The following is a 20,655-nucleotide window of genomic DNA, read 5'->3' as shown; positions in this document are numbered from 1 at the left end:
ATCAATTCACAATCCGTTCTGTGAACGACGCGCTTAATAAACAGCTTCCGAGAAACAAGGATTCTAGATTAATTAAGATTTTAATGTTTAGATTATTCAGTTGTAAATTTAAGTTAGCAGTTACGTCGCACATTATTTTTCATAGGCATTATTACTTAACCATTTAATTAAACATTCCTTTGACATTTGGGTCATGTATTGCATTGTGAATGTGGTGCTAGGTCCCCAGCAGGACTGGCCAAGCTTCAGGGAAGTCGACGAAATATTTAAAACCGGTTCACAGTGCGACGCGTAATTTTAAGAAACGAAAATTAATTAAAAGTTCAAAGTTGACAAATAAGGTGATACATATTGACATACTTTTTCTGTGCTATTTTGTGATTCTATGGACACATCTTTATTTTTCTTATATCCTTTTTTCTAATTTATTTTCTTCTCATTGAATTGTAGAAGATTACAAACCTCGAATGTAAGATAAAGATAACCCTTGGAAATGAATCTTCATTTTTATTGCCAAACAAATATATTGTAACACATTGTGTTCTGTACTAAAGGTATTAAACATAAAATTTTTGACTAACTTTATAACTATTTAACATTCAAGTTTAAATTTTGATTCAAGAGTACATTAGAATATTAGAATATAGTAGAGTGTACAGTTTCAACACTTCTCGTACCAGTGGAGTTAGTGTTTGTAAAACATTTCTGGCAATAAAATAGTCCAATCAATAAGCTTGTGTTAATATTTACCCTATCCATCATGTACATAAATAGCGGCAACTCTCGAAACCTTCATTGTTTGTCATGTCTCATTCCAATAAAGTTGATGAACAGTGAGAGAGAGACAGCAAGCACAATAGAAGTTTTGATAGATGCTCCGCTTGGTTTGGGTGACACTCTTTCCTGGCCCGGATAATACCGGGATGGAAATACCGACCCTGTTTTTAGTATACACGCCAATAGCCCACAAAAAACGGTCGGTATTATCCGGGCCGGGAAAGAGTGTCACCCCTTGGTTTCTAGTCTAGTAAAGTAACCCTAACAATGGTGTTTACATAATTAAACGCCTAGTTGACTAAGCATTATTTAGCGTCATTGGATAACAAATAGTGATGAGCATTGACAATATCATCAATAATGAGGACTGTCCAAGGGCACATCTCCGTGGTAACTAAGGTACAACAAAACCACACGTGTGAAGTGCTACGATTTCAGCCTAGTTGGCCGCGAGGGAACCTAGTGGGCAGATAGCGGGCTCGGACCGACCAGACATCGGCATGTCCAGAATAAAATAACTACTATAAATTATCAGAATGTCTTCACTCACCATCTTGCTTCTATTTCTGTTCGTTCCAGTTTCGTTTTCTCAGACGACGCAAAATATAAATGTCCGTAAGTGAAGTTTCGTGACGGTTAATTTGAAATATGAAGTACGAGTGCTGGCAGGATTTATCTAATCAACCTACATCGATCGCCTAGTTCTAGTATGTGTAACGTAACCATAGATTTAATTACTTTTCAGTGCTTATCAACGAAGAGAACAATGCGTTAGCCGAGAAATCTTTTGAGGTAGCGAAAGAGTATGTACGTAGAAATCCTACTCTCGGCTTGGCAGTTGATCCTGTGATTGTTGTAGGCAACAGAACTGACGCTAAGGCTTTTTTAGAGAATGGTAAGAAGAAAAATCCGTATATTTCAACAATGAATATAAAGTATATATTTAAAAATAACTTTAATTAATTTGAAAGTTTGCAGAAAATATAACGACATGTTGTCAGCGAAGAAAACTCCCCACGTTGTCCTTGATTTTACAATGACCGGTGTCGGCTCAGAGACTATTAAGTCGTTTACTGCAGCATTGGCCCTGCCTACTATTTCTGGCTCGTTTGGCCAGAATGGTGACTTGCGGCAGTGGAGGAATCTCAATGCCAACCAATCTAAGTTCCTTCTGCAAGTGATGCCGCCCGCTGATATACTTCCAGAATCCATTAGAGCTATAGTTACTAAGCAAGACATAACAAACGCTGCCATCATTTTTGACGAGTTCTTTGGTACCTATGTGTTACACCTATTATTGAAAGTGTTTTAATTGCGTGTTAAAAAAGAAAGCTTAACGTGAGTAACTTTTTATTTCAGTCATGGATCATAAGTACAAATCGCTTCTTCAGAACATTGCGACCAGGCACGTCATAACACCGATCAAAAGTTTCAACAAAGACGAAATTAAAACGCAACTGAGAAGTTTAAGGGAGTTGGACATTGTCAACTTCTTCGTAGTTGGAAGCCTCCGGACCATAAAAAATGTTTTAGATGCTGCGGACGAAAACCAATATTTTGGGAGGAAAACTGCGTGGTTCGCTTTATCTTTGGATAAAGGAGATATAAGTTGCGGGTGTAAAGACGCCACTATAGTCTATATGAAACCAACACCTGATGCAAAAAGCAGAGATCGTCTCGGAAAAATCAAAACAACTTACAGCATGAACGGCGAACCTGAAATCACATCTGCGTTCTACTTCGACCTTTCCCTGCGAGCGTTCCTGGCAGTCAAGTAATAAACTTACCTATTTCAGTACTAGTGCACCTAGTCATGTAAATTTAGCTGTAAACCACGTGTGATGTAGGCAGGATCTAATTATAGCCATATTCCATTACTTCGGTTTATGAATTTCCAGATCACTGCTGGATTCTGGCAAGTGGCCAAATGATATGAGATATATTACTTGCGACGAATACGACGGTAAGAATACCCCCAACCGGACCTTGGATCTCAAATCGGCATTTCAAGAGGTACGAACGGTGCTCGTTGCTACCTGGCCTAGAACAATGCGTCTACGCTCTGTTTGTAGCAAGCCGTTTATTACGCGTATTACAAAGCGAAAGTGTAGTGTGTATGTGTTGCGATAAAGATAAATTTTTCCAGATAAAAGAAACACCGACGTACGCGCCTTTTTTTATCCCCGAAGACGATCCAATGAACGGGAGAAGTTACATGGAATTTAGTACGGATTTGACGGCTGTTACCGTGAAGGACGGCGCGTCTATAGGGAGCCGCTCCCTTGGCTCCTGGAAGGCAGGCCTGTCGAACCCCCTGTCTCTGACCGATCCGGAAAATATGAGTGATTACTCTGCCCAACTCGTGTTTAGAGTGGTCACAATAGAGGTGCGTGGGTAAATGAACCCTGCTCATTGTTCTCAATGTTTTCGTCTTGTGATAGAAATTCACGTACAGCTGTGTAAACAATCACGTCACAATTTCTTTGCTTTTCTCAGGTTCATTAATCGCTGCTTGTGTGCGTTAATTTTATGACTAATGAATTATACTTATTTCAATTTAGTGATTGCATCTTTTGTTTTAGCAAAAACCTTTTATCATAAGGGATGACGATGCTCCGAAAGGGTTTAAAGGTTACTGTATCGATCTTATAGAGGAGATACGACAAATTGTCAAGTTCGATTACGAAATCACTTTGGCGCCTGATGGTAATTTCGGAACTATGGACGATAACGGTAACTGGAACGGGATTATAAAGGAGCTCATTGAGAAACGGGCGGACATTGGTCTGACGTCATTATCAGTGATGGCGGAGAGAGAAAACGTAGTAGACTTCACTGTCCCTTACTACGATTTAGTAGGAATCACTATCCTAATGAAACTGCCTCGGACACCGACTTCTCTTTTCAAATTCTTAACGGTTTTAGAGAATGACGTCTGGCTGTCCATATTGGCTGCATATTTCTTTACTAGGTGAGTAACGAATCGCGAAAACCGGTTCGTAAAGGACCACGAGGTTAGCTGTCATATTAAAATTGATGGTCGACTTCTTGAAATACAAATCGATGACCAGTGAACTTGGTTGCGTGGCGTGTTTGATTGGATAAGGTGGTTATTTGTGTCATTTAGGAGTTAATTACAAAATTACAATAGGTCGATCGATTGGACTAGCGAGCGACGCGCGAAGCTCGCCTGCCTGCCTCCATTATTTTCTTATCTGATAGTGTGGAACGAGGTCAAACGATGGACAGACAAGTTCATCTGTTATACCTTTGAATAGTCCACAGTAAAGTTTATGATGTAGTACACCTACAACGCAATGACTATTTAACACCACGTACCTAAGTAATACAGAAAACAGATAAATGGAATAGAGAAGAATTACGAGATGCAGGTGTACAATAAGTATGTAGTAGGTACATATTTATAACGAATTCTAATATTCATGCATAATATGACAGATAAAATAGTTTTCCCTAAGTAAGGAAAGGCCTAAAGATATGCTAAGACTTAAGTATATACTTAAAACACCTTTTGAGTCTTTCTGTGAGGGATTCAACGAGATAATTGCCTGGATACCTACCTTACCTATAAATAATAAGAATGGTGGATAGAGTTAGTAAGGAGAACAGTTAGGAAACCGTTCTGACGACACTGAATAGAAAGTTTGGTAGGTAACATACATAGTAACCCTATTAACATTGCTTTGTTATTCCCTGTTATATCAAGGAATTCTCTAGTACTTATTTTGATTTCTTGCGACTAACTTTATCTGATATTAGAATTGAGATATCCTACCTACTTACTGTTGTTTATCTATCCTCGCCTGTTTATTATTTTACGTTGGCAGATACTTAAAAACTATGATAAATGATAAAAGAGATTATTTTTGATTTCCATGTTATTTTGCATTCGTTAAAATAACAAAACTATCTATATACAAAAACGCAATCTCGTGGGAACTACCTATGCGATTTTCCGGGATAAAATAGTAGATTGTTGCACCAAGCAGAAAGTTATTTATTATTGCACCGAGTGCCGATTTGGAGTCCGAGCGTTAGCGAGGGCTTTAAAAAGCACGAGGGCAATATAAATTACCTAATGCGAGGTGCATAATCTGCTTTTCTTTCAATTATTACTGGAATAGAAGACGAAAAAAGAAACTCATGCTAAACAATTAATAAAAGAAATGTCACTAGAATTCGATGATACCTTTGTTTACATTGGCAATCTCAAAAAATGTCTACGGAAAATTCGCAAGGTTCCCGCCAATATTTTTTTTTATTTCTTACTTTTTTTTGGCAGAGTTAGTAGCCAGTAGCAGAATTTTTTTACCCGCGATCTGTCAAATTTCGGATGGGCGCCAGGTTGGCCAACCAAACACACAAAGTTTTTTTTTTAAATATACGGCTACTTACTGTTTTTGGTAGGATTGGTAGCAACAAATTTTTGTACGCAATCTGTCAAATTTCATAAGACCGTCAGGTTGAGCAACCTAACGCTAGATTTTTTACACTATGCAGGCTAATTTTATAGCAAAAATACTTTTGTTACCTCTTTGGTGGTGCAATTAAAAAAAATCTAAAGCAATGCAATAAAGGATTTTCATACATTTTTTCTGCTCTAGAGCAGAAAAGTCCCGCTTTGTGCTGGGTATTTAGTGCGGTTATGGTGAAATTAAAGCATAGTTGGAAGAAAACTATTTTATGTCATTCCCAGAGTTTCGAACTATCTCCATACCAAATTTCATCTAATACGGTTCATCGGTTTCAAAATTAAAAGATGACTGACAGACAGACTTTCGAATTTGAATAAGAAAGGATGGATCATTTCGAGTAAATCGAACCCTAGTTTCGATTTTATTACATGCTATGGTGCATAAATCAATTTAAATATCCGTAATTTCTTTTTAGTTTCCTCATGTGGGTATTTGACAAGTGGAGCCCGTACAGTTATCAAAATAACCGCGAAAAATACAAAGACGACGAGGAGAAGCGCGAATTCAACCTGAAGGAGTGTCTATGGTTTTGTATGACGTCACTAACCCCGCAAGGAGGCGGGGAGGCGCCGAAAAACCTCTCTGGCAGGTTACTGGCCGCAACCTGGTGGCTCTTCGGGTATGTCATGCTTTAAAAATAGAATGCTACATTCACAATTTTTGGTCTTTTAATCGAAAAAAAAAACAATGAAAATGCTGTCAGTTCAATCATAGTAAAAAGTTCAGTAGTGGCCTGTATTAGGTATAAGTATAATTATTTTATGTTTATGTACTAATGTTAATGTCTTTCAAAGCCATAAAATAAATAATATGTTTCATAGTTTACAAATTATTAAAACTGTGTAGTATATCTTCGTAGCGGTCCGAGGGTTGCCGACGGTGCTGGCTGAAAATCAGCGCTGGGGTGTTTATTATTAACGCTTCAGCATTATGCTGAGCCAGTGTCCGATTCACAACCGCAATGACATACTTTCCTACGTGTTGTCTAGTACTATTGTTGTGTCTTGTGTTGTGAATAAATGTATTTTCTTTCTTTCTTTCTATTTTGGATTGTAATCTGTAGCAAATAATCGGTCCTATTTGCATGATAGTAAATCAAACCGACCGTGGAATCTCGCGCTATCTTACAAGCTAGTTGGCGCTCCATCTGGTGGCGATCCAATTGTTACAGCGCCACGCTACTGCTAAGTAGTACTAAATTAGGAGGTTAACATCCGACCACATTTATTTAACAGCATCTTCTTTGCATGCCTTGATAACAATTGTTTGCGTTTTCATTTCGCGCTTTTGCGTGAAACATTTTCACACCTATCCGGGATATTTTGCGTCACCGAAGCACACATCCTTTTCTATTAATCGCAGTTCGAAAGGGACGGAGCATTTCAAGGTTTTTTTTTGTCTCTAGGTTCATCATCATCGCGTCATACACTGCGAATTTGGCCGCGTTTCTCACGGTGTCGAGGCTCGACACACCCATAGAGTCCTTGGATGATCTGTCAAAGCAATACAAGATACAGTATGCCCCGCTCAACGGGTCGGCTGCGATGACGTACTTTGAACGCATGGCGCATATCGAAGTCAAGTTCTATGAGTGAGTATTCTAACATTTACGGCATCGAAATTCTTGGCGTATAGAAAAAAGAAAGAAGACATTTATTCACTACCTATAACAGGAAGATACACAAATACTAAAAAAAATACACGATTACACACAAATAAGTACATAAAACAAAAAAAATACACACACATGAAAATAGTAGTATCTACATTATACACAATTTTGGTGTGTCCCCACAAAAGCGAAACGGACTGACTCAGCATTATGCTGCTGCTACACCGCGCTGATAAACTGTAGTAGTATACACCGTGTTGTTTTTAAATTTCCGTTAACTTTAAGAGAACATTCAGCAGGTCAAATGAAATTTTCTCAAAGACATAACCACCTAACTAACCTAACCTAACCTGACCTAACTTACTGTTTAAAATATAATCAAGAATTAAGATAATTAATTACCTATGTGTATTAAATAAAACAGTGTAAAGTTTCTTGATTTACGATGCTTCTTTAATGGCCGCAACTAAAACGTTTTTAATTCAGAGATATTTAGCATAAGGTTAAAAAAGTGAATTTTTATGATTTCTCTCTCTTAAGGTCCGTTTATATCTGCAGACATTGAGCGTGCCAGACACGTGTCGTGGCAGGAAAAAATAATATTCTTCTACAGTGTCTTTTACGTATCTATCGCTACACGGCCGCGCAGACGCCGACAGACACTTAATAATAATTACTTAATATTATTTTGTCTGCCACGGCACGTGTATGGCACGCTCAATGTCTGTAAGTATAAACAGACCTTTATGTGCCACGTCAGTGTCACTTGTCATGACAAATTTTATAATTGGAGCTTTCGCAATAACTGTAAACTTATTATAAGTACCTATGAAAAAATAAGTTTTTTTTAATTTGAACATAGACTTAATTACCAGGTAGTTTGTATCAATGAACTGAGCCGTCTGCCGAAGTTAACGGAAATCAAGAAAAACACGGGTATAGTACGACCAGCGTGTCTTGATAATAGGAGTGTAAAGCAAACCTCGGCCTGTTTGTCAACCTTTGTACCTACGTAACCCTAATATAAGCCTGATTTTCATATTGACTTGTAAGTGAATGTTTTATTTAAGCCGATACAACTGACACAACCATATACATGTCGGCGGCCGATCGTAAAATCCGCCAGATACCGAAATTCCTAGGCATATCGTGAAATGGCGCCATTTCATGATTTGGCTACTTTAGGCAGATCATGAAATTCCTAGGCATATCATGAAACGCGGCCATATCGGTTATGGCACATCGCCGGCCATGCATGCAGGCCGGGCATACCGTCCCTCTCACTCTCGTATTAAATAATAACGAAGTTCGAATTATGATTTATGACTTTTATGACTTCGTAGTATAGGCCACGCGAACTCGAAGTACTGCATCGAACGTATCTACGCGCACTAATCTATCTCTCGCTCTCGTATTAATAGTATTTATAAGTGTCAGAGGGACCGCACGACACGAACTTCGAGTTTCGAGTTTCGTAGTAGCCCTGCAGGTAGAGTGATGATATGCGAAAGGCTGCTAGTAGAAGCTGAAAGCATCTAGCCGAGGACAGGGCGCAATGGCACTAATTAGAGGAGGCCTATGTCCAGCAGTGGACTGCCATTCAGCCCCTAAGCCAAAAGGCGCCATCTCAAAAAAAAAAACACGAGTTATTATACTATTGTGTTTGGTTTGTGTAGCATTATTATTGTGTAGCGTTATTATACTATTGTGTACATTCTGCATCACATCAATCACATGGTGTAAATGACAGAAAAGCGTTTTTTTTTTAGATAGCGCCTTTCGGCTTTGGAGGGCAGTATAGGCTGATGATAATGATGGTAGATTATAAACCGTGACGTCCAGTCATTCCTCAAACAACTTAGCGTCAAATAAAGAGTTTCTTTCAAAATATAACTGTAATATTGTGAAGTATTCTTTACTTAATTAGTTCACAAACGTTTACTGAAACAATGAAGTCAGACGGACTGACAGACGTTTGACACTCGCTAAAAGGATACAATGGCCGACAATTTAAAATGCTAATTTAATATACAAGGTTAAAACAATCGTAAGATTTACTACAACTGTTTGAAACTGAAAATAGGATTTCGGAGTTGGAATAAAAACAAAATGATTATTGGCAGTGTCGGTGAAAACTAACTGTGCGCGAAGGGATAGGTACAGTCACCAGCATTAATATCTGCCACAGCGGAGCGTGCAAAAATATCTGACACGTCCTTCTGACCCTAGAAATAGAGTCGTATCAGATATTTATGCACGCTTGTTGTGTCAGATATTGGTGCTGGTGACTGTACCTAATGCCTGACAGTTCCTAATTTGCTGATAACATTTCTGACGCTCGGTTTGGATTGGATGTAGTGCCCGGGAGTGTATGCAAGTGTTTATTATTCTCTTTCTCCAGTTATAACTGCTATATATATAGAAAGTTTATAATTTACAGAAGCAGAACGATTTTAGATTTTTCTCTAATCATCATCCCAGCCTATATACGTCCCACTGCTGGGCACAGGCCTCCTCTCAGGACAAGAGGGCTTGGGCCATAGTTCCCACGCGGGCCCAGTGCGGATTGGGAACTTCGCACGAACCATTGAATCGCTTCGCAGGTCTGTGCAGGTTTCCTCACGATGTTTTTCCTTCACCGCAAAGCTCGTGGTAAATTTCAAATGTAATTCCGCACATGAATTTCGAAAAACTCAGAGGTGCGAGCCGGGGTTCGAACCCACGACCCTCTTCTTGAGAGGCGATAGGTCAAACCACTAGGCCACCACGGCTTCAATTTCTCTAATCAATTCCCTAGAATCTAGATTGATGGGGAGAGTGGTATGATGACTGGTATCTTAGACCTATCGAATTACTTATTAGATTTCAGTACATTAACTTCATTTTTTAGGGTTCCGTAGCCAAAATGGCAAAAACGGAACCCTTATAGTTGAGCTCTGCTGCTTTTGCAGTTTGGACAATACGGCAGCTAACCAAAATGGCGACGGCACGGTTGGTGTATTTTGCTTACTTTAATAGCATTATTTCCTACGGCCTTATTTTATGGGGATCTGCTGCAGACATTGAGTCAATTTTATCTTACAAAAATCTTGAAATAATCATTTATGTTAGGAAGAACATAGGTATGTGATTTTCCCACTAACGTCGATAAGCCAACGGCTACTAGAAACACAGGGAAGCTTAAAGTTCCATCTTACAGACTGGCTAAAACCAAAAAGTCGTTTCTGGGAAGTTGCATACGTTTTTATAATAAAATTCCAAAAAATATTACAAATGAAACGGATACAAAATTCAGATCTATGTCAAGAAGACATTAATATCTAAGGCGTATTATAAAGTTAAGTTAATGATTATATCATGGACAGGGATATTTGGAAATAATTCCGATCCGCATTGGCGATCCCTTCAAATAGCGAACCTACTGTGTTAAAAATAAAGTTGTGTATACTTGTGATGTATACTCGTAGATATCATTTAATAATAAATAAACCTCGTTGAGTTTCTTGCCGGATTCTTCTCAACTTTTCCGATCCGGTGGTAGATTTTTTTTGACATTCATAAGTGCTTGTTATAAACCCTAAATTAAATGTTGCCCTGTTGCCTAAATTGAATAAAGGTATTTTGACTTTGACTTTGCATGTCTGTCTGTCCGTCCGCGACTTTGCTTAGGGACTATCAATGTTTGAAAGCTGTAATTTTGCACGAATATATATGGAAACTATGCTGAAAAAATGGTAAAATAATATAGTGATAGACTTAAAGTGGGCGTGGTTTTTTTTCTCATCCAACCTTGTAGTGTGGGGTATCGTTGGATAGGTCTTTTAAAACCATTCGGGGGATGCTGAATCGATTTTTCGATTCAGTGATTTGTTTGCAAAATATTCAACTTTAAAGTGCAAATTTTCATTAAAATCGAGCGTCCCCCCCTCCCCTCTAATATATCTAATATCTAAACCGGTGGGTGGTAAAATTAAAAAAAAAACAGGATGGTAGTAAGTATATCAAACCTACAAGGCAAACTATAACGGTTACGTTTTTTGAGAATTATTAGTAGTTTATGAGTAAATGCAGCCTAAGGTATAAAATATTCCTAAACTTGGAATATTATATATTAGAAAAATATTGCTTAATTTTTACGTAATGGCTACGGAACCCTATTTCGGCGTGTCCGACACGCTCTTGGCCGGTTTTTTAGCATTAGAAAAAAGGTAAGCGATCTTGACGTGTCTTTATTGAAAAACACTTTTGAAAAATAAGTCACAGCAAATATGTAACAATTGGCAAGGACATATGAACATTTAAGTACATGCCTTTTGTATCTTATGCAATAGTTACTGTTTTTCTAAAAACGTTTTTCAATAAAATGACTCAGAGATTTATTTACCCTTTTTCTAATGCTAAAACAAACGAAGTATATATCATTATTATTAGCCTCATAGCCTGTGCTCTGCAGTGGGAGTGAGACGTCTACGCGCCGAGATGAATGCATACCTTTAAATTAACCTTATCATCTAGTCGATTTTTTATAGCGTTCCAGTTTTGTGAATAGTAAATAAGGTAAGGACTTCAAATGATATTTCCGAGTAATTTAATAAAAAATATTCCCCTCTTGTTTCTACGGCGATAACGGATGTGATGAGGTACTTACACTGTTCTACATCTTTATTCTCACGAATTCTCGGTCAACACTTGTAAGATTATTTACTCACGTGGTGAGCATATCTTTGTTATCGGGCATTGGTCTTCACCGGTAGGCACAGATTAAATATCTGAGCTGTAGGTAAAAGTATATTTTATAAAGTAAGCCATGTTCAACAGTTATAGTTTTTTTTTAATATAGAGTAATATAGTCTCTCTGATGGGCAAAGGCCTCTCATCTTGACCTCTGCAACTCCCGTTCTGACGCTATGTCGGGCCAGGCCTTTTTGTATACCTACGTGTTCAGTTCAAACCGTCCCGCCTTCTTCTCGGTCTGTCTCGACGTCGCTGGCCGTTCTCCGTCACCCACCAAGTAACTGTGTGAGCCCACCTTTGTGGGTGCATGCGACAGACGCGTACGTGTTCAGCCCCGTCCCATTTTAGCTTAGCAGTCTTATGTATAATGACAGTAGGAGTCTGGACAAACTAATTATTGATGCCATACAACAAAAAGCCCAAGTCAAATTTTAATTACCTGTCGTATTTTGAAGCTTTGACTTCTCTGAAGTATGTACTAAATTTAGTACGTTATGTTATGTATTTAGTATGCTAATGTAATATGGTGCTACTACATTTAGGTACGAGTAGTATTGTTGATACTAAAATAAAAGTAGCACCTAAATCAAGTAGACCTTACAAAGTGAAAAAAAAATTCGAAGGTAGTTGGAATGAGTTAGCGATTAGCGATAGGAGTTACAGATTCCAGGTCCAATACCAAATATAATTAGCTGATATAATTTAACATAATAAAATTGATATTTATTTATATTTATAATGTATTATGAAAAAGGGAGGACAAAGGTTTCCGAAAGACAAAACTGTCTCAAAACACAGACATTCATTGCCCCGGAACGCATATTTGCCATAATTAATTTCAGATATTGCAAAATATTCACAAAATTATTCTAATTATAAATACCTAAACCCGCTTAGCTCACCCAAAAACTATGAGATTTGACATTTCGGAGACCTCACGCTACACTAGCGCCTCTAGTGGCGATAGCCCTGACGTACTTTTTATGAGCTGCAAAACACAATTCTCCCATAGTTTGAATGGAAATAGCAACTTATGACGTCACTTGTTCGCACACTCAATCAACTAACTATTTATTTGTTTTAAAGCAACAAAAAATCGAATTTTGCAGTTAATCGAAAATTAATCTGGTTTAATAAAATAAAGCGTTTTTTGACTGTAGCCGTGTCTTCGAATTATTTTTTAATGGTGTCAACATCCATACAAAATACAAAATTCAAAATCATCAAGTATCAGAATACAAAATTTAGTTCTTACCTCCTAAATGAGGGCTATCGTTTTTTGTCTCACTAGATGGCGCACTGTTGCGTGAGGTTTTTAAGTGTGGCTTTCAGACTGTTATTACGGGCGTTAAAACAAAATTTAGATTAAAATCATATTTAAAACACCTTAAAACCGTACCATAAAAATATCCAGCAACCACAGTGTTGCTTAGTCCCGTTTTGTTCGGAAAAAAAGGGAGGACAAAAGTTTCCAAAAGACAAAACTGTCTCAAAACACAGACATTCATTGCCCCGTAACGCATAATTGCCATAATTAATTTCAGGTAATGCAAAATATTCACAAAAAAATCTAATTATAAATAAACCCGCGTAGCTCACCCAAAAACTATGAGATTTGACATTTCGGAGACCTCACGCTACACTAGCGCCTCTAGCGGCGAATTTATTCGCGATAGCCCTCATTGACTTATGTTATGTACTGTTACCACGGTAACTGAACCTCTTACGAATATTTTATATCTGGCTGAAAGGCCGCGTTCGATATTTAAACGTTTATAAATTAATAAGAAAACATTTCGGAACGTAGTTTGGGAATGAGGGCTATCGCGTATGAATTCGCCGCTAGAGGCGCTAGTGTAGCGTGAGGTCTCCGAAATGTCAATGAGCTACGCGGGTTTATTTAAAATTAGAATAATTTTGTGAATATTTCGCATTACTTACGGGGCAATGAATGTCTGTTTTGAGTCAGTTTTGCCTTTCGGAAACTTTTGTCCTCCCTTTTTTCCCGAACAAACCGGGACTACGCACGCAACACTGGTTGCTGGATATTTTTATGGTACGGTTTCAAGATGTATTAAGATTTTAATCTACTTTGTTTTCACGCCCGTAAAAACCGACTTTGAAAGCCACTCTAAACCACACGCAACAGTGGCGCCATCTAGCAAGACAAAAAACGATAGCCCTCATAGCCAATGTAAATGGTTCTACAATCAAATTACCAAAGATATCCTACGCTTTTATTAAAATCATATTAGTATCTACAGTAAGTACATACTAAATTTAGTATGCTGATACTACCTAGGTACATACGTCAAAGGGTGGGTTTATATCGGGAATTTCGGAAACGGTTAACCAGAGGTAGAAGCCACCGTAAACAGACATAGTACTCGTAAACACACAAAATTAAACTGGGTCTAAAAATATTTTTAAGGCCGCGAACTGGATGTCAGCGGATCGGGAGGGCTACTACGAAACTCGAAACTCGAAGTTCGTGTCGTGCGGTGCCTCTGACACTTATACTATTTAATACGAGAGCGAGAGGGATGGTACGATACGAACTTCGATTTTCGAAATTCGGAGTAGGGCCTCGGGACGGACAGCGGAAGCGGAGCTGTGAGCGTTTTCACTTTTCATAGCTCCCTATTTTATAGTTCCCTAGTCACAGTATATATAAAAGCTAAAGTATATATATAAGCTAAAGCAGAAGGGAAGCTACGAACAAATCGATCGAAACGAACACTCACACAGACGCGCGCTCTACACGGCCTCTAAGGAAGGGGTTCTCGCGGTACTGCCCTAGTGGCACGCGCGCTCGATGGATAGAGTAAAGTAAATCAATCGCTTTTCTGCCCGCTGGCGTTCAGTTCGTGATATATTAGTATGATAGGTATTAACAAAATAATATTTTCGTAATTCATGTGCGAAATTACATTTGAAATTTAACACGGCCTTTACGGTGAAGGAAAAGATCGTGAGGAAACGTGCACAAACCTGCGAAGCAATTCAATGGTAAGTGTGAAGTTCCCAATCCGCACTGGGCCCGCGTGGGAACTACGCCCCCAGCCCTCTCATTATGAGAAGACGTAACTATACGGCTGGAATGATGATGAATATTGGTTTAAATTTCAGGATATGGAAGGAGATGAGTCTTAACGACAGTCTGAGCGACGTGGAGAGGGCCAAGCTCGCTGTCTGGGATTACCCTGTCAGTGACAAGTACAGCAAGATGTGGCAAGCTATGAAGGAAGCTGGCTTGCCCAACTCTGTCGAGGAGGCTATTCAGAGGGTAGCTATTTGAAAATGTTACCAGATGAAAAATGTAACAGTCTAGAGAAAAATCCTGATTTCCTTCAAAAAAGTCTTTGGAATTTGTTGCAATTTCAGTTTTTATTTTTGTAATTTTTTTGTTATGTGATTCTTGTGGTCATATTCCTCACGCGTAGGCTCGGGTAGCAGCAATTTTATTTAATTATTTTGTTTTAGATATGGACTTTTTCATAAAATTATCCATAAAATCCACTCTATTTTATTGGTACATTGGTTGGAGTACATTCTTTTCCCGAGATTTACAAAATCTGGTCACAATCCTGAAGAGTAAAAATCCTTCCTGAGCTGAGATCGTAACACAAATTCTGAAACGTGGTAACCCTAGGTTCACAAGTCTGATAAATTCCTGGTATTTAATGCGGCGGAAATTAATGTACAAACATCTATTGCTGTTACAAGCTTACAACACGTGTAAATTTCGTGTCGTTCCTGCAGGGCTACTACGAAACTCGAAACTAAGTTCGTGTCGTGCGGTCTCTCTGACACTTATACTATTTAATACGAGAGCGAGAGGGACGGTACTATTACGGTAAAATTGAAGTTCGTATCGTACCGTCCCTCTCACTCTCGCATTAAATAATATAAGCGTTATCGGGACGGCAAGACACGAAGTTCGAATTTCGCACTTCGTTGTAAAGGGCCCGGTGGGCGACTATAAAACGTTTAGCACGTAGTACTGTCCTCTAAACTTTAGCAGAGTAACAAAGTCTAAACTTTTGCGATTTATCATATTTACTTAGTTTTAGCAAAATACGTGATAGAGATAGCCCCGTGCGTGTTAGTAATTATGTATGAGTTACACTTTAATACCTACGCTACAGAACCAATTCAGGATTAAAATCTGGAGAATGTAACCTTTTGGAACTATGATCTGTGCAATAGTCCATTTTTTAGCAATTTACTCGAGCTGGAGCTTTGTTAGTGACTAACCAAGCCAATAAACCAAGAAAATAATTATACTTATGGCATTTTAGCCAATTGCGCCTTGCGCGTTTAGCTAGGTACTTGTACTATTATCTATTCTGTGCTAGCGTTACATTTCTGGGTCACTTTCGTGGTCACATTTTTTATGAATGGAATTTGATGACATATTATATCTAGACGTCCTGTACTTCTACTAGATAACGTGGAAACTATAAAAGAACTCCCAACATGTCAACGACAATGTTCCCACGATAATCATCTATTTAATACCTTTTAACGAGCTATATATGTTCTGAGAGGAGCCTGTGCTCAGCAGTGGGACGTTATATAAACTCAGAATCTCGGAAACGGCTCCAACGATTTCGATGAAATTTGGTATTTCGGGGTTTTCAGGGATGAAAAATCGATCTACTTATAGCTTGGTCTTATCTTTGGAAAAACACTTATTACCGAGTTTTAGCCCGAGCGAAGCTCGGTCGTCCAGGTACTCCGGAATAAACGCTCGAATAATGACCCTTCTATTCCTCTTACCATTATTTTTGTAACATCAGATTTTCCTCCAGGTGCGAGACTCCAAGAGCTCAAGCGAGGGCTTCGCGTGGCTCGGCGACGCTACTGACATCCGCTACCACGTGCTGACCAGCTGCGACCTCCAAATGGTGGGCGACGAGTTCTCGCGGAAACCTTACGCCATCGCCGTGCAGCAGGGCTCGCCGTTGAAGGACCAGTTCAACAATGCGTGAGTACACAGTTGCACCAGATATTCTTAGATGCGTGGCCCCAAGAGATGAAATTAGGGCTTTGTGTTGTTCTGTGATGCTACAGACGTCCGCTGCTGCATATTGTCCAGCTCATACTAGCAGATGGTGGTCTCACGCAAGCTTTAGTTAGGCCAACACCGTGCAGCAAAGCTCGAAGGACCAGTTCAACAATGCGTTAGTTATCATCATCATATACATACTTTTATATTTTTAAAAGTCACAGGCTCGCAACGTCGGAGTTCCCAAGACGATCCCATAGAGCTTATGGGAACGGAAGCAATACCATGCCCTCGGTACCGCTCTGCTTTCAGAGCATGACATGAGTGCGTGTGAGCTAACTTTGGGGCGGCAGACGTGAACTTGCCTTCGAAATCCAAAAGCTTAATGGTTACCGTACCTCAAACTTTTTTTTGTTATTATATTTAAACTGGAAGCACTACACTTCCACTGAACGTAGATATAGTTTAGATATAGTTTGTAACTAATCAAATGTATACATTGTTTTTTTATTATTATTTGTGTTTTTCTTTAATTGTATATAGTTTTTTCTGTATTTTATTTGCGCATATTATTATGATGATGGTCTTTCCGCAAGCTTTCTTAGGCGCAAACCTTGGCAAATTTCGAAGGGTAGTTTAAAAATGACGTTAGTTTTGAACTTCATATCAGCCATAGAACATCCACTGTTGGACAGGTCTCTCCCATAGACCTCCAGTCCAGTTGCTTCGGTTAGAAACAGCCTGTACGAGTATGCACCGAGAACCAGTGGGCTTAACCAGGTCATCCGTCCATCTCGTTGGTATATAGACGTTGTTACGCTACGCTCTTCGATCCGCGGTCTCCATGCGTGAGTTATTTATACGGTAACACCAAATATACTTAGGTGCGTGACCCCCAAGAATTCAAGTGAAGGCTTCGTGTGGCTCGGATGCTACAGACGTCTATATATTGACCAGCTTCGACCAGCAATTGGTGGATAACGACTTCTCACGCAAGCTTTACGCTAAAGGGCTCGCCGTTGAAGGACCAGTCAAACATTTGGAATCACAATCGTTTTCGCCACTTCTTTCTGTCACATGGTATAAGACGAGGGTAGAAAGAGATGGTGTATCCGATCGCGAACGTCAGCGCGTTAGACGATATGGCTTCAGTTATGAATTAAGTACTTAATTAAGAATATACCCATTAAAAAAAATAAAGAAAAGAAATACTCACATATTCACAAATTCACAACACAAGACAACAATATATTAAGTACGTTAGTAAAGATAGTAATATTATGTGTGATTGCGATTGTGAATCGGACACTGTTTCAGCATAATGCTGAGGCGTTAAAAAAGGACCCAGCGCTGATTAGTATTTGCATAGCAGAAAGATAATGCTAAAAGTGTCTCCAAAGCGGTAACGTTTCGTGTGCTCCGCCTACCCCATTTGGGAATACAGGCGTGATGTTTGTGTGTGTGTGTGTATGTTTTTAAACAAAGTCGTTATTTACCTGTGAAACTACTATCACAGTAGATAAGTAAGTAAATTAATTCAGTCGGCTTATAGGGGTAAAATAATACGGTCAATGTTATGCAAATTGTCGGAAAGGTCACGCTGCGCTCGTTCGTAAAATGCCTGTTTATTCATTTAATATTGCATTGAAGTCTAACTTTTAATCGTTGTAAATGGGATTAAAATGTCGTATAATGTGGATTGTGATACGTTTATATACGACTAGGGACCCGCCCCGGCTCCGTACTAGTGCAGGAGCGAAGCTCAGTCGTCTAGGTACCTACTCATCATTGTCACTAAGTACCTAATAATTACATTTAAAATTGTGCCACGGCGTGGCACGGCGAGCGTTTTTTTCTGTTCACTGCGTCTCTTGAAGTGTGATTCCCCCTTACCATAACCCCCTCTACTACCTGAGTTAATCTCTTAACTCACATAAAACACAGGATTTAACTCGTCATTCCCCTTCAGATTACTAAGTAATTGACGCAAAAGAACATAATAGCTACCATAATAAACTTGCTCTTATAAACCCTAATTTTGGCTTTGTCTCGTTATTTTCCTCAAGTTTTATTACCTTAAGCCGATAAAAAAGACATTTTGCGTTTTTTATATAACAATTAAATGTTATCTTAATACTAAATCCACCCACAACTCTCTTGAATTGTACAGTTTGATCATGATTACTTCTCGAATTATGTTCAGATTGCTAATATAGAAGTAAACACTGGTCATGAAATGTAGTTGCCATAATAGGAACACATTATGTAATGTTACAATTTACGCTGTAAATGTGTGTTGGGTATGGCGTGGGACATTTATTGGATGGCACTTTATGGCGATATAAGGCATTATTCGATACACTTCAGCGAAATCTGTTGCTATCCCCTACTCCTGTAGGTTGTGATTTTCTAGGTTATAAAGATAAAGAACATGCCTATTGAAAATAGTAGCTTAGTCTTACTTTTGACTAAAGTTTATCTTTTGTGATATCATAACGACTTGATTCTATTTTACTTCATGACCAATATCTGACTTAGTATCAAAATCTAACTGAATATTTAAACGACTTTGTCTCGTTATAACTAATATTCGGTAGGTACACCTTTATCTCAAATACCATAGCTTCAAAACGATCACACGACAAAAGACCTAAATTCGAAAACTTCTATTAAAGTTTGTACGCCTACTTTACTATCTTCTTTAGTCCTGGCTATTAACATCGGAACACGCCTCAGTTTAGGCATTTTGAGACATTATTATCCTTCAACTCACAACAATTTATGCTTCTAGGATCCTCCAACTGCTCAACAAGCGTAAGCTAGAGAAGCTCAAAGAGAACTGGTGGAACAACAATCCGGAAGCAATGAAGTGTGAGAAACAGGATGACCAGTCCGACGGGATCTCTATCCAGAACATCGGTGGCGTCTTCATCGTCATCTTTATGGGTATCGGGCTGGCTTGCATCACGCTCGGAGTGGAGTACTGGTGGTACAAGTGGAGGAAACGGCCTTTGGTTGGAGATGTTACACAGGTATGATACGGCAGTTCTAGATAGTAGAGCTAATATCTCTTTCTATTGAGTAAGCGTGTGCGAAATGGATGAATGATTTGTTTGTATTGTATGCTAGGGGTGGAAGTTTATTAGCTCTACGCGCAACTAGATATTACAGCAGAAGTAGCAGAACTATGATGATGTCGCTCGGGACTTGTCGGTTTTCATCGTTTTCCTGAAGATACAAATGAAAAAGAAACCAGATATTTTTTTCGAGTTTCGAATGACATTAGCGAACTAATTTACCTTTTCTCTTTTTTAATTTATTTTAATATAATCGAAACGAATAAATACAATGAACTTATTATGCCACTATTGGAAAACCCACTGGGGGTTTATCCTAAGTGTAGGTACCTACCTACTGTATGGATAATAAAACACACTCATCTTGTTGTAGGCCGAGATGATGAATGATGATTAATTTATTATTTAGCTCCTTTCAATATTGTATGTTGTATTAATTTAAGTTTTATTCATTTTGTTTCAGGTGGAACCTTCAAAAACAACAAGGAACAACGCTGATCACGGAACCGCAAAAATCGGCGAAGGATTCACATTTAGATCACGAAATTTAGGTTTATCTAACCTAAGATCTAAGTTTTAGATCTCCAACCTTTGGATTTCAATTTATTGATTCAATGGAATGTTTTTTAATGATCTCAATTCGAATATTTTAAAGTTTCAAATGGAAAGTTTTCATTTTTGATCAAGAGATATTTTTTATGCATGTGTTCAGTTTTGGAAATAAGTATTTCAATTAGTCTAGTCTTGTAGGTTCTGCTCCATAATATTAAGAATCGTTATAGCAAGTGTGTCTGCAATAAACACTTAGCACAATATTTTTTCGTGTTATTTAAGTATTTTTCACCATTTTATCACAGGCGTTTAGAGTTCTAACCATTGAAATGGATAATTCTAATAAATACCTAATAATAAATGAGCCTTTTGCTTCAAATTGCTGGGTTCGTGTGA

General features: G+C 38.5%; 1 protein-coding gene across 1 annotated transcript; it reads left to right on the top strand.

Annotated features, from left to right (window-relative positions):
- The first annotated feature begins 992 nt into the window (after nucleotides 1-992).
- Nucleotides 993-20,522, top strand: Ir25a (ionotropic receptor 25a). Its single transcript, XM_074098864.1, has 13 exons — nucleotides 993-1,392; nucleotides 1,523-1,672; nucleotides 1,749-2,051; nucleotides 2,137-2,551; nucleotides 2,676-2,790; nucleotides 2,924-3,163; nucleotides 3,360-3,748; nucleotides 5,689-5,892; nucleotides 6,679-6,864; nucleotides 14,749-14,905; nucleotides 16,434-16,609; nucleotides 19,422-19,662; nucleotides 20,171-20,522. The coding sequence occupies exons 1-13, from the start codon at nucleotides 1,314-1,316 to the stop codon at nucleotides 20,285-20,287; spliced, it is 2,772 nt and encodes a 923-aa protein (XP_073954965.1). The 5' UTR covers nucleotides 993-1,313; the 3' UTR covers nucleotides 20,288-20,522.
- Nucleotides 20,523-20,655: the final 133 nt, after the last annotated feature.

The sequence above is a fragment of the Choristoneura fumiferana genome, chromosome 16 (assembly GCF_025370935.1).
Source record: "Choristoneura fumiferana chromosome 16, NRCan_CFum_1, whole genome shotgun sequence".
Lineage (NCBI taxonomy): Eukaryota > Metazoa > Arthropoda > Insecta > Lepidoptera > Tortricidae > Choristoneura > Choristoneura fumiferana.
The sequence above is the reverse complement of the archived record's forward strand: the minus strand, read 5'-3'. Positions and strand labels throughout refer to the sequence as shown.

What these genes read in the sequence shown, in the direction of transcription:
- Ir25a (XM_074098864.1), top strand. Translation starts at nt 1,314, where the DNA reads ATGTCTTCACTCACCATCTTGCTTCTATTTCTGTTCGTTCCAGTTTCG. An exon ending in GACGCAAAATATAAATGTCC is followed by an intron (nt 1,393 to 1,522) that starts GTAAGTGAAGTT and finishes ATTACTTTTCAG; the next exon opens with TGCTTATCAACGAAGAGAAC. An exon ending in TCGAGGAGGCTATTCAGAGG is followed by an intron (nt 14,906 to 16,433) that starts GTAGCTATTTGA and finishes ATTTTCCTCCAG; the next exon opens with GTGCGAGACTCCAAGAGCTC.